Source organism: Tribolium madens, unplaced genomic scaffold (assembly GCF_015345945.1).
Source record: "Tribolium madens isolate multiple individuals breed KSU strain unplaced genomic scaffold, Tmad_KSU_1.1 Scaffold_3;HRSCAF=73;Tcas5.2_LG2, whole genome shotgun sequence".
Lineage (NCBI taxonomy): Eukaryota > Metazoa > Arthropoda > Insecta > Coleoptera > Tenebrionidae > Tribolium > Tribolium madens.
The window spans coordinates 6,096,637-6,111,790 of NW_025401006.1; the positions used below are offsets into that span (position 1 = coordinate 6,096,637).

General features: G+C 32.8%; 2 protein-coding genes across 3 annotated transcripts in view; one reads left to right on the forward strand and one right to left on the reverse strand.

Annotated features, from left to right (window-relative positions):
- LOC123007026 (semaphorin-2A) overlaps positions 1 to 6,861 on the reverse strand; it is a 216,711-nt gene extending 209,850 nt beyond the window's left edge. The window contains exon 1 of the mRNA XM_044402032.1: positions 6,576 to 6,861. The gene's annotated coding sequence lies outside the window, so the exon portion shown is untranslated. The remainder of the gene's footprint in view (positions 1 to 6,575) is intronic.
- Positions 2,667 to 3,551, forward strand: LOC123007028 (F-box/LRR-repeat protein fbxl-1-like). Of its 2 annotated transcripts, XM_044402037.1 has the most exons (2): positions 2,667 to 3,308; positions 3,362 to 3,551. In XM_044402037.1, exons 1-2 carry the CDS (start codon positions 2,792 to 2,794, stop codon positions 3,445 to 3,447), a joined length of 603 nt encoding a protein of 200 aa, XP_044257972.1. In that variant the 5' UTR covers positions 2,667 to 2,791; the 3' UTR covers positions 3,448 to 3,551. The 2 variants fall into 2 exon arrangements, with proteins under 2 accessions (XP_044257972.1, XP_044257971.1); XM_044402036.1 differs by having other exon boundaries at positions 2,676 to 3,551.
- Positions 6,862 to 15,154: the final 8,293 nt, after the last annotated feature.

Below are 15,154 nucleotides of genomic sequence, written 5' to 3' on the forward strand. Positions count from 1 at the left end.
CTGGCACAAACAAGAAGTTCAGACACCTTTTAGGTCGAACACCCTATCGTGGTTGCAAACTATTGCTGAATTGGGTACATATTGCCAATACCTAATGAAGCAATAGCTAAGTCAGTCTCGTGGGTTTGAGCTGCGAGGTCGAAAAAACGTTCAGTTCGATTATTGAATGTTCATCGTAGTGACATATGGCTGACCCGATAATGTTTAACAAAATACTACTGCAAGTACATCACATTTAATAGTCTGTAATATACTCCTAAGAAAACCATCATCGTTTTAATATTGTTCCCATCCACTAGTCACACACGTGACTAACTATTTTGGCTGTTGGTTCTTGCCACTTTCAGCTACAAAATTCTAAATTCCATAGTATTTCACGAAAAAAAAAAAATCTCTTGCGTTTTTTCGATACAACTTACCGTTTTTGAGTAAAATCAGTTTACAATTTATCTTATAGATCATAATGAGAATAAAAATTAAATTCGTTTTACCGTTTAAAACGCCCTTGGTTAAAAATTTCCGCAGCTGATCTTCAAATTCGTTCATGTCTGTTATCAGCTGTACCAACTTTTGTTCTACAATAGAAGGAAAACCCCATTAAAAAACGCATCTCTTTCAAGGAGTGTAGCTCGCTAACATAACATCATGTTCATATAAAACTTTTGTCTTACATATAAATATTCTGTCACCTGTTTAAATTTGTAACAATATAACACGTTTTATCGTATTTTAACATTTAATGTTTAACATTCATTTTGCTAAAATTCCACAAATAATATTATTTTCTAAATATGATGTGTGAATTTATAACAGGTGTTTATTAAAATTTGGCGTCATAGTTGGCAGTGATATGAGTGAGTTGTGAACGAACCAGAATTTATAATACGCGTGTGTTTCAGATTAATAACTTTCAATACGATGGTTCGTTCACACTCGAACTTTCATGGATAGCTTTGACGGCAAATTTAAAAAAACACCCGTTAAAAATGGTACAGACAAAGAACAAAAATAGTCACAACTTATATTTAGGTATGTAAATACAGTGATCAAAATCATTAAACTACCTATGTATTATATAAATTGATATTTATTTATCAAGTACGCAAAATAGGGTTTTAGGGGACGAATCGTAATTAATGACGAGGCGACGTAGGAGCCGAGTCTTCAATGAGAGGAGTCACCTAAAACCTTTTGCGTACGTGGTGCATACAAAATTTTTTTGTTAAAGCTCCCAAAACACGAATTCACAACTCTTACTTATTAAAAAAAAAATTCATTACCATAGTAACCAATTTTATTTTTTAGTCCGCAAAAACTGTTTTTGGGGACTGAGTACCTAAAATAACCGTTTTGTGTACTATTTTATTGAGTTCAGAAAAGACTCATTTTATGGACTCAAATTAGTCCTTAAACAGCTGTTTTCGAGAGCATATACAAAAAAATACATTTTTGCTCTTACCACCAATTATTAGCCGCCTGATCATTTAATCCCATTTTCCTGTTATTCCTGTTTATGGTTTATTTGGAACCACTTTTTTTTATTCCTACAGCGTTATATTTTTAAATGTTTAATTAGTATTATTCAACTCTGTTGCACTTAAATTATAAACATAATTGCCATCAATCTCTTAATTTTTTTTTAAAGTTTTTTTTGTTTAAAGAACCACAAAATCCGTCAAATCTAATACCTATATACTGTTATTTTTTAAATTTGACATTTTTTTATGTCTATTTTATGATACTGATGATCTTGTATGTTTTTTTTTTTATAATTATTTAGTAAAGGTACAAAAATTTTGCCAATAAAAGCCACCATAACATCAAACAGTTACAATTTAGGATACAGCTTCCTTGTTGCGCGAGTTCTGGCGCACCCTGTATTTCATTAATAAATAGAAACTTAAAACAGTCAAGTGTCAAAATAAATTAATATATATTGTTACGTTCAGGTACCATTATTGAAAGTCATTATTATAAAACATCATTAAGTTTTGTGTATTAAATGAGTTGCGCTAAAATTAACATTAATTACAAATTAAATAGAATTTGCGTTGTTGTTACGCCAGTGGGCAAGTTTTGCAAACAACGTTTGAAGTGTGTTGCGTACAGTGTGTCTCTTTTACAAAAACAGAGGTACCAACCTGTTTCCGTTAGGATTAACAAGGTGTTATCCCAATTATCGGTTGCAGGACTAGAACGTAACAGTGACAATGGTTCGCTTGGGGCGAATGCACGTATACCTTAAACGGATTAAACTAATGTGGCGCTCCCAACACCTACCTAATCAACTAATCTGCCTAATTAATGCTGCCAGCATTAATCTCGACCGATAATACCGCAACGAAATGTCGCGGCTTTTTGTTTTATAACTCCCCTCAGTCGTAATTTTTTTCTTCCATCTTAACACGTCTCAATTAATATAAATTAGAACTTGCGTCGTCGAACAACTTTTCCATTTGATGCCGTGTTTACAAACAGTTTTGCGCCAACAACAAGCGCGGTTTGAGCAAATACTTGAAATAAGCACGGCGAGGAGCCGCGTCACGTGATGGGTTTATGAACAACAATATGCAAGCGGTGCGGTCAATGTTTGTTAACAAACTCGGGAGCGTGTCGTGTTTCTCTAATTTAATTCGAAAATTCTTCATTTACAAGCAAATTCAACCTCCATAGCTATAGGTACCAAAACACATTTTTCTTATTATCAGAGACGGCCTCTGCCACTTCGCTGTCATTCTGTCAGTTAGTGTTTGTCAAAAGTGAAATTTCAGTCTAATGACCTATTTTTGAAATGTTGTGTTTAGAAAAAAGCCCCTACAACTTGCGAAACAAAGGTCCAAAGCGAAAACAGGGCACTGATGAAAGCAGCATCGAAAGGAAACGTTTACGGAACTTCGATTACATCACAGCCTTACCCGACGAGATCCTTCTGTACATTTTCTCGTACTTGGACGTTAAGGACCTATACTACAATGTGCGTCTCGTGTGTCGCAAATGGCGTCGGATCGCCATGTTGTCGTCAGCGTGGAAGAGCATAATGGCGGGCAATGAGGTCCCTACGCACGTGTTGCACAACTGGATCCAGTCCTCTCCCGTAATCAAGCATTTCAGAATCAGCAACAGGAATGACGCTGATGTCATCCTGGAAGCAGTCTCAAAACACTCGAGTCACTTGGAGTCGATCACCATAGAGAACTGCTGGGGCTCCTCGCAGAAAATCTCCATCCAGAGCACGACTCTGTGTAAATTGTTGACGCGATGCAAGAAACTCGGCAAGATTAATTTCGAAAGAGTGAAAATACGCTCCTGTAAATTTTTCAAATTGCTGGCAAAACGGAGGAATAACGGCAAATTCTTGCAGTTGTGTTACGTCGGACCTGTCACTCCCAAACAGTACAACACGTTGAAGGAATCTTGCTCGGGCTGGATATTTACCGAGTTTATTGAAATCGTTTGAAGTGTCCAAAATTGGGATTTTCGATGTTAATTAAGATGAAAATGTTTGCAGTTTACTCTAGGTGTAATTGACATGAATTAAAGCAATCGAAAGAAATCACACGAGCTCTATTTTATACATTGGTTTAATTATAACATCTAACATGTATCCTAGTTAATCCGCTTCCAGTCAAATTAAGAGTTGAGAGTATTCAAACGGAGTAATCACCAGTCGTGATGCACTAAACGTTTTATCGCGTGAACTACATACTAATCAACTCAAACAAAACTCAAGACAAACTTTTCACTCGTTGCACCCCAATTATGACAGTTAGCAACCCACCCCTCTCGCAAAACAAATCCTGAATCACAACTAAATGCAACTTCATAAAAAAACAAATTTAGTAAGACAAGTGTAAAAAGAGTTTAACTTTTTATGCGAATTTAATTTTCAATTTGGTTTTTGTATAGTTGTGAAAGAAGCTGTAATTATAATCACAATACAATCGCCTCGGATAAATCCCTTCGGCGCGGTGTTTAAAGTCCTGTCGAAGGTAAAAAGATTAGGGTTGCGAAGCTTTCACCGTAATTAATAGGCGGCATATCGCATCATCTATAATTTGTATAAAACTGTCCACGTAAGGAATGCATTTTAATTAAAAGATAAAGACAGGCTTTTACTTAATTATCCGTCAAGCGGAGTTATTCAGCGAGATTTTCAACGTTTCCCCTTTGTGCAATAAATAAATCGAAGCTTTCGATAAGATCGCCATCTCGCAGCTCCCTAACTTGAGGTGTGTATCACACTCGTAATTTCGACGCTCGACTTAACCCTCTGACAGGAACTCACCGGCTTATACCGAACCTTTCCAGCCGATAACAAATTGTCCGTGTAATTCGGATGTACAGTTTTTCATGCCGATTTTTCAACAACAATTAACATGAAATTGTAACAACTCGCTTAAAATCATTTTTTTGCAATTCCGCTTCTCGTGTTTTAACGACATTTACCCCAACTTCAGGGTTTGTTTAGTTTGAATCAAATATTCAACCTTAAGTAAAGTTTTCGATATACTTAAAGGGCGTTTATATAATTTCCGACCCTAAAGTTTGCATGACAAACATTTCTTGTAAACCAATCACGCTAGTTCCCAATACCTCTTTCTGACGTGTCCCCACTTAGAACAAATCAAATACCAACTTTTTCCACGAAAATTTAGATTCACAAATAATAATACTAATCACAATAATAATACCACTATAAAACTAATATATTCTTGTAATTTTTAACAATAAATTTAGGCTCCATGGCAAAACCCGAAATGAACTAAAAGAGAAATTTCTCCTTCTCAATTTATTGGAATTATACTCGTATATTGAGTAAATATGTGGCAAAGAATAACATAACAAGAACCTAATATGATTCCACAATGTAGAAATTGTCAAAAATAATTAATAATTTCGACGAATTTGGAACGCGTCTTTTAAAAAATTATGTTTTTTGCATTCGCTCCTTAAAATGACTATTTTGCAAACTCAAAATACGTCGCACAATAGGTGCCACTAAAGATGCATTTTGCGAAGTGTTTTAACAACAAACACAAAACACAAAATTGTCTATGATGTCCTGCAAAAAAAAATTGTATGAAACACGTAAATACGTAAATAGTTTCAGAGGACTCCTTGCATTAAAGACTCGGCCCCTTCGTCACCTCGTTCTTAATCACAAGTCTTCCCCTAAAACGCGGCTGATTCTGCTTTAACACTACAAAAATACGATTAATGATAAATAAATATAAAAAATAAAATGAAACAACAAATATGCTTTCAATTTTATTAAAAAAAAAGAAGACGAAATAAAAATAAGACAATTCAAATTAACTTAAATTAAATATATAATTACTCAACCATACATACAGGGTGAATATAAAGTGTAGAACCAAGCGTTTTTTTTTAATTATTTGCCTTCAAAAAATAATACGATAAATTAAAGTAATATAAAAATTGTGCGATTTTTTTGTAAAGATTGAAATTTATGTAAACAATTTTTTTTTCAAAAAATTAAATATAAAGTAGATAGTTGTAATCCTTAGATCATGAGAAAAATGGTTTTATAGTGGATTGCCATTTAAAAAAATAAAAAAAAGTGTAGAACTCAAAAAAAAATAGAAAAATTTTATTCTTAATGAAACAACATCATTCATCAATTAATTTTTTCAAAAAATAAATAGTTTAAGCAAAAAACGTTTGATTCCATACTTTTTATTCACTTGGTATACATATTTCAATTAAACTTTTTTTATTCAAGAGATTCACAATAAACTTAATAAATTGTGTTATAAGATTATAATAGTCTAGCCAATGTAAAAGCAATAAAACGTATCTTAACTTGCTGTGAATTAAATTGTAATAAAAATGTTATTAAAATTACAGCAAATTGAATAAAATTGACCAGAATTTACGAAAATCTTAAATTTCTGTGAATAGAACCGTTTCTGTGAAAAGAATTTAACACCTCAGGTGAAGGAAACAAATTCTTGGAGATTTGCATATAGACGACCCATATTTTCAAGTCAGCTGAACGCGGCACATAGTTCAAGCAACCAAGCGGCAAATTACATTCATTCCTGAACCGTACAATTATAAACTTGCTGTTTAATAGCTGTCTCATCTGTCTAAAGTTTCAAATATTTGTAAATAAAATTTTTCAGTTAGAAAGTAATCCGTCAGAATAAAACTCGCAGCAATAAATCTAAAAATCTCTAAAATTCACCTTAATCCAGTGTAAATTCACAAAAGCGCGCCTCGGATGTTAAAAAATGAAAATTTCTTGGCAACGTTTACATTATTAAATAAAAAATAATGTTCTTCATTTTTTGCAAAGAAGAGGATGATAAATAAAAACCGATTTAAGTCTAAGGAAAATCTTGTCAATAACCATTCAATTTGCCGTGGACTGTCAACAGTCTGTATTATGAATTTGTGATTAGTTCTCCAAACAGTCCGGCCAACATTAAAATAATTATAACGTGCAGTAACCGCTTAACCCTCGCATTTAAAATGTAACCTCCGGTTGTAATTCCGTCCGAAATTGAAACGTAACCGCTCGAGAATAAAACATGTAAACAGTGTGAGATTACCTTAAAATTATCCTGCAATCCTTAATTAAGCGCTTCCGCGAGCGGAGCTTAAAAGTTAGTCCACTAGCACCGGCACTAAAGGACGGAATCGCCGCCACACGTGCTATTGAGTTATTTGTGTTTTCCTGCAAAAGTGCATAAGTGAGTGAGTGACATCGCTGCAGCAGGAAGAAGTCGAAGGGCCTGGTGCCCACCTCGCGCGCTGTGGCATGCAAGAGCTACGACGACGATCTATCGCACAAACACGAGAGTGCGACCACAAGCCCCAACGCAACCGAACTGGAGAGGGCGCTACACGCCGGCTCCACGCGACCTGCAGACGAGAGTTGCGCAGCAGGAATGCGAGACTTGGGGCTGCTTGTGAGACTTCGATCTGTACACTCAACGCCAAAATGACCCAAGATTAATTGTTTCCAGGCGTGATTGCTAATACAACCATCATTAATAATTTCACTACACCGATGGCCGGAAAAAATCGCGCTTCTTCAAACTGTTTACACGGTTTTGAAGACACGAGTTGATATTTTTTCCTCCTAAAGTCACTCCTTTTTAATTAATTTTCAACTTTTCAGTAATCACATCAATTCCATTTTCAGCTTTTTGCGTTATTAATGCTTGTGTTTACGTTTCCTAATTTCAAGTCTTTGAGCTCGAGTTTGTATAATGGACAACAAAGCAAAATAAAATAACAATGATAATCAAAAAGGACTGTTATATGTTAAAAAGATATTTATTTTGTTGCAGCAATCCTTTTAAAATCACCTCTTTTGATCATTTCACCACAAAGTAAATCAACGAAAAAGATGTATTATAAATATAATTTAATTTACTTTTTTTTACTACATTTATATCGATATGTTGTGTCGTTAAAGCTTCTACAATAAAAATCAAACACAAGAGAAAAAACGAAAACTGAAACCACGACATAATTTTCTGTACGCTTTAATGCCTTTTGTCAAAACTAATGATTCGTCTGATTAATTATTGAAATTCAAACAGTTAGCGTTACTAACAAATAAAAACTAAATGAAACCTCGCTAATGATGCTTTAAGACACAAAAGCTTTTCCTTTATAATTACTCTTGGATAAAAAATTCTGTAAAATACCACTTTTTAATATAAAATAATTAGTTTGACCCTATTTCGGCTTAAATTAATCAATTTACTCGTATTTTAGTAAAAAAAATAAGCACATTACCTAACAGGGGTTTTATTTTACACCATAATATTTTACATACATTTTTTCATCAACCCTTAATTGTAATTATTGAAAAAAGTTTTCTTTTTCAATGAAACAAAGTTGTTTCAAATTTTTTCTTCAAACTGTGTTGTAATTTTTCTCTGCAACAAAAATAACGTCAAAATTCCACCCTTACTTCCTGAATTAAACGTTCCCGACTTTTAATATGTCGCCTAAATACCTCGCCTCTACAATCCCATTTTAAAACTGAATTTGTAATTACTTAGACCTAAAATACTGGTAATTAAATTTATGACCCTAGCCTTGCAGTGCAAAAGTGAAGTTCTTCCATTTTATTGCTTTTCCCCTTGCAAAAACCCTCGAGGACATTTGAGTAAATTTTCAGTCCGAATTAATTTTTACTATCGATGCACATTGGGACATAAATACATGCAGCTTCAACGGCATGCCGTGCAGTTATTTATGATCAAGTCGTTTATTTAACACCGACCTACGAAACAATAGCGCTCTGAGATAATCCCGAATACCTCAAACGCGCTATGACCAGCGAGCACAACGGCTCATAAATTTGCTGTTATGTGGTAATTATACAAAACATTGTCTCTTAACAATGCGACCCTGCGTCGGTCAAGAGGCTGGACGGCATTCCCTCGCGAACACTCCCAGAACCAAGACTAAGTGAATTCCCATAAACGCGACTTAATTTCATTACGAGATGAGACATTTTGACCGAGATAAAGGTCAACCCCAACCCCAAGCAAAAGCTTCCTAAATAAATTTAAAAAATCAACTCAAGCCATCAACAATTTTTTAACTTTTCGGTCCCCACGACGAAAATAAAGGTTGTGGGGCTTTCGAATGTAAAGTTCGTTTCACTTTTATTCAGTGGATGATCACAAGCTAAAAATTTAAAAACATTTAAGTACGTGAAAAACATTTTTTTAATTATCTGAATGAAATTATTAAAACTGTTGCAATAGTAAGCCTCTGATGCTGCCTTATAAAAAATAAAACAGGTAAGGCGAAACTAAATTAATGTTTACTAGAAAGGTCTCGTCTGAACCTTATGTTGTATAAACACCAAACACTGGTCCAACAACTACTAAATGCATGTTTAGTTAAATCCAAGTGTTGCTTTATAATGTTTATTTTCTTTTATATTTTTGTTCCATTTTGTGATCGAGTACACGCTTTAATTATTTCAAGTACAGCAGGAATTCTACACATTTGGTTTTCTGCGATCGTTGAAAGTAATTTCAAAGGATTAACTGTGGTCATGAATTTCGAAAACTGCAGGACAGTGCAGCTTGTGACATTTAAAAATCTTTCGCCACAAGTTGGTTGGAAACCATGCTGGAAGCTGTCAGACTGAATCTACTAAATTACTGTGATATGTTGGTTTTTCATGTTCAATTTTATATAATTTGTAAATGAATAAAACTGTAATTATTACCGTGTTTTCCAAATTTTAATCAACTATATCTAAATCTTGTAATAAATCTTGATAATTTTTCCGTAGTCGTTATTTTTAATTGACTTTTAATTTACAATTGAAAAACGACAGCCATTTCGGTTATAAAACATGACAAATGGGAGCAATTTGTTCCAATATAAAATCAGAACCTTTATCAGTTTTTAATTATTCCATAAACATACGTCAAACAGTTTCTACCAATCTGATTCGTTCTTTACTAACAAATTACCCAAATGGAAATACTACTACAAATCAATACACTCCAATAGTGGCAAAAACTGTTTTCAATCTATCCGAAACTATTCACCACTAAATACATGAACTTGTTATTAAATAAACGGAATATTATCATAAAATGCAGCGAAATGTGTAAATTTAGTAAACTTGCGTTAATTAAACCAAATTTTAATTAACAATTCCGGGTAATTATTGGCTCGAATAACTTGGAAGTTTTTTCTTTTAAAATCAATTCATAATGCGGCCACGGACACGATAACTGATCTCTAAACGAAAACAAACTTGAAGAAAAGTTAGAGAAATTAAGTAATAGAAAGGAAAACACGGTATTTCACTTTTGTAATAATCAATCGAAATTGAAAATGTCACTTCGGTTTGAATAAAACTTTAAATTGGGTTCGACTCAAGTTGCTATCTTTAATTAATTCTGACGTTGATTGACAATTATTTTTCGAAAAAGAATCGACTTGAAATGCTTCAATTTTTGCTTTAGTTTGTATTGAAACGATACATAAACACATGACAATTAACAAACTCAATCAACTTATACGACTGTGGCCCGACATGGTACATTAAGCTGTTCCTATTATCTCCCATAAGGCCCGAGATTAAAGAATTTACAACTTGTTTCATCGGTTTGCCTACAACAAATTACTTTATTGCTCGCTGCACATAAAGTTTTATTCAAGCGTTAATTGCGAATGCAGCCAACATCAAAAGTATTTTTAATCAGGACTTAAAAAATCGATTCGAAATTATGAGAAAAAATCCACCTTTTTTAAAAGATTACATCATAAAAATCACTCACGGAACGGCATTCAATTTCATTAAACACTCAAAGCGGAAGCACCCTACTTCCTTGATATTATATCAGTAAAGGTAGCTCGGGATTCGGGGTGGAAATAAAGATATTAGCTTCATTAGCGATAGTGAAAGGACCGAGTTTCCAAACATAAATGTTCCGTCTTAACGAATCTACTACGTGATTTGAATAATACCTTTATTAATTTATATCACACGCGTTTTTTTAAAGAATTAGTAATTAGATTTGTGCTTGTTTTGCTTTAAATTTTAATTGGAAATTTTCTAGTCGAATCGCATTGCAATACAACACACTATACAGATCAGACTCATTAAATGAACACCCACAGCAAGTAATTACAGGATAAGTAATTTGATCCTTCGAAATTAATTCTCGCATTACTTCGACACGATACTTGCAAGAGCAAATAATTATTAAATCTGAATTACTCTCATTACTACACCTAACGCAATTTTAAATGTTTTTGTTAGAAATAATTACTTACCAATTTAAAATTCCAGATGAGGTCTTAAAAGTTCTTTAATTAAAAACTCGCGAAAAGTTCCGTGTTTTTTTGCTTACAATAATAGTGATTAAAATAATGGTCAATATTAAATAAACGATAATTATACTCAGTGACATAAGAAAAAAATATAACGAACGCCCAAATAACAAAAATATCAATCTTTAAACATTTTAGTGCAAAAACAAAAATAACACCAAAATTTTAATTTACATTTCATTTTCTCAGGTGTCATGTTAACAGTTTGTTTTGAAGCTTATTTATATACAAATTTTCTTACACATTAATTACAATTATTATTAATAAACCTTAAAAATATAAATGAATTTTTACATAATGCACCACCGACTCCGGAATCCATGAACACTTTCAAGGCCATTAGGATTAGAGGGTTTGGTACAGCTGATAACCTTTATATGTACACCTAAACAAATACCAAGATGAAATGGCAAAATTTTTAATCAAGGGCGTCCTAAACAAAATAAAAAAAGTAATTTTTAATTGTTATGCTGTTTACGGTCTGTAACATAAATTTTTAAACCGATTTTAGTGAAAATCGGTAAATTGTATCGGAAAACGCAAAAAACCTTTTTTTATGAAAAAATATTAAATTTAGAATTTTGTTGCTGAAAGTAGCAAGAAACCACATGCAAAATAGTTAGAGTACTTTTTACCCTAAACCAACCTAGTTTAGGAAGCCTCTAATTAAAAACTTCAACATTTTATCTTTGTACTCGTTTAGATGTATGAATTTTTTTTCTAAAATGGTTTAGGAAATATTGGAAAAAACCTATTAAAAAACGCACGCCTTGCGTAGCATTTTTTGAAACATGTTGATAGAAAACTTTTGTCTTAAAATTGAATATTCTATCTCCTGTTTAAATTTGTAACAATAAAAACGAAAAACCTTGTACAGTTTTATAAGTATTAAAAATGTATTTTTGTTACTTTCGTTGTATTATGTTTAATTAGAAACTTTTATTTCAATTTAAAATTAAAACGTGTACTTAGAGATGAGCAATGCTTTTTTTTACTTTCAATATCCCCTCCTCCTTCATTCCATTTTCATGGACCAACGAGAAAACCCCCTCGAAATAAAGTCCTGGTTACGGCACTGAACACTTCACAAATTATAAATTCATTGTTTCACACTTCAATTGCAAAAACAATGCGAAAAATAGTAAAACAACAAACACTAATTATGAGACGTTAATTTATGCTCGCGCCAGTATTTTATGCAACGTACGAGTACATACTAAAAGTAACGAGAAATGCGTATTAGCGAAATTATTGTTATTACAGATGTTTAAAAAATGCTGAAAAATTCAAAATAAAACTAAAGAAAATTTCATCGAAATTAAACTATAATTCGGAGATTCATAGACAACAATTTAAATATTTAAGTAATGCAGAAATAATGTAAAATAAATAAAAATGATAATCCAATTAACGGACTCATCATTATTAAAGGCAGTCCAACAATGTTTTAAAAGTATTGGGTTTTTTAAACACATTCTAAACACAAAACCAGTCATCAAAAAGACACATTTTTAACCTCTTAGGACGTTGTAATTCCTACATTTTGGCACATAACCCTCATTTCAAATTGATAATACAAAAAATAAAATAATCAGAACAACAAACTATATATTACGTTTTACTATAAAGGAAAACATATACTTTAGTAAATTTTAAACACGTTATTTTCGGAAACTACAATTATCAGTGTCATCTCTCAAGAGACAAAAAAGTCGCTTTTCTTTTGATTCAGACAAAATTAAAATTTTAAAAATATTGAAAAAATAATATTGTAGTTTGAAATTTGTATTTTCTTTTTTAACCAACTTAGTTTACTAGTAGCTACTAGTTTTATATCAAGATTCCACTACTAAAATTTTTCCAGCTATACGCGAGTTTCAGATTTATTCGATTTGGTCCTGGCGTTTGGGTCTGTCCCGCCAAATTTGATAAGAAAGATAACTGAAATTTTATTTGACGGATCCGCGCATGTAAAATAACTTTTTCTGCATCCATCCGAAAATTAAATTTTAAATCAGTCCCTAAACAAAGCAAAAGTCCGACGTGCTGTCAGCTCCACATGTTCCTGATGAAATTTTCTAAAGTGAACCGTTATGTATTATAAAACAAAGTAAATTTATCAAATTAGGGTGGGCGACATGTGAGAGTAACAGGTTGGTGTTCAAAGGGCTGACAAAAACCAGTTGCGGAAATTAGGGACCGTGCTTAAAAGATTTGCACTTAATCGCGACTGTGTCATTACTTTTAGAATATTTTTATTTCGTGTGTTTGCACGATCGATAATGCAATTTGCTTTAAATGAATGAGTTTTATTTTTCCATTACATTCAAAGTTGGCAGTAAACGTTGAGGGTTATTATGACTCGGTGAATGCGAATAATGGATTAAACTTTGGGTTTGTTTTTCATAAAATTGTTATTTCCGTGCAAAAAAATCATTGTTTTCAATCAAGCTTTTGTTTTAAATAATATTCAGCTTCCCAAAAATTGCGTCGAGCACATTTCAAATTTTGTGCTAATTGAATATTTCAGTTTATCTCTTGTAGACAAGCGGGATTTTATTCTAGATCGGCCACAGGATAAAATCGCAAACATGGCACAAATCACGACACACAATAGAATGATTTTCTATCAAACTCATTTATCAGACGACAAAAACGTTGCCAAAGCGATTTTAATTTAATAAACGCACATCCACAAAATATTTTGCGTTTAAAATTCAATTTACAAAAAACATTAACAAAATAAGACACTCCGAACAATTTGAAGTCTTTTGAAAGCTCAATTTTTGGCAATGACTAAAACAATTAAATTTTCAAAATAAGCTTTTTCAAGACAGTTTTGACAGCCAAAGGTGTTACAGGTCAGGCATTTTGATCGCTTTTGGGACGTTTCTTAATTAAGTGTTCTTTCAAGAAATAAGCTTATTTGTCTTGAGTACAATAGAAAACTGTAAAGACAAAAGCATGCAGTGTTTCAGAATCTGGCAAATGTGAGTCTACGTCTAGTCAAGCAAAGAAGTTGAAACTTTTTATTTTTTGATTTATGAATGACTGTTTGGTAGTTGATTATCCAACTAGTGTGCTCATGGAAAATGTATAAACGCGAAGAGTTTTTTAATTTGGTTTGGGCCATCTATAAATCAGGTTTGGTTCTCGCTTGTCGGCCCTCAGGCTCGATGGACCAATGTGTTCATTTCTGGCGTCCTCCCATGATATTTATGAAAGCTTTTTACTGTTCATGATTAACACTAATGAAGTATTCATCTATACTGATGGATTTTATGTTTGAACATCCACAAGTTTATAATTTACATTCAAATTATGTTCTCATCTATAATATACATATATTAAAAATAGACAAGTTATTAATTTAACACGCGCTAAGCGCGCTTTAAAGCCGAATTAATAATTAACAATCAGTTTGAAAGCAGATTAGCACTCCATTAAGCACAGAAGACACATCCATCACACTCACGTTTCTTACTAGTACCTTTTATTGCGCATTATTTGAGTTTTTGCCGATAACTTTGCTGATTTATAGACGGTGAACATTGTGCACGCCGGTCCCACGAGAGAAGAAATAACGGAAACTACAATGAATATAATCTAATGCGTTCTCTGTACCGACAACATATGTTTTCTGCCGCTGATTTATGCGAAAAATGTGCAAATGCCTTTGCTTTTCCACCACTATAACCAGAATTTATCGCGGAATGCGACCAACAAAACTATTATTTTCAACGGATGAAACTGCATGTGGGAACGGGATTCACCTGATAATCGGAATATATACGACTCAAAGCACCTCCTTGGAGTTTTAGCGATATTTACGGACAAGAAGTCTGCACAAAAGTAGCGACTTTTTCAAACAATCAAAACAGAAATCGTAAAATGAAATTTTGAAATCAACAATATTTTTTCCTTTTTTTGATTTAATTATAAATTTGTGTGTTTGGTACCTATCTAACTGCAGAAAACAGAAATTCCAGTCAGTGTAATTCAGTGATGCAGCGAGGGGGGGTTTTGGGGTTAACAACCAAATTAAACATTGGAATTTTGTATACAATTATTTTCGATGTTGTCATAATTTCCGAAGATTCACAAATTTTTCCTTTTTTTATTTTGTAAATTGAGCAAAACTGTACCTCTAACGTTATAATGTTTTTTATGCATAACATACAATCTACGTAAAATGTTCCACGGCATGGATTGGCGTCAAGAAATCTCCAAAATTCTTGATCGTTTGGAAGTTATAGTTGAATTAATATGTTAGATAATTTTGACTCTAGCAATTTTCTCCATA

What these genes read in the sequence shown, in the direction of transcription:
- LOC123007028 (XM_044402036.1), top strand. Translation starts at nt 2,792, where the DNA reads ATGTTGTGTTTAGAAAAAAGCCCCTACAACTTGCGAAACAAAGGTCCA.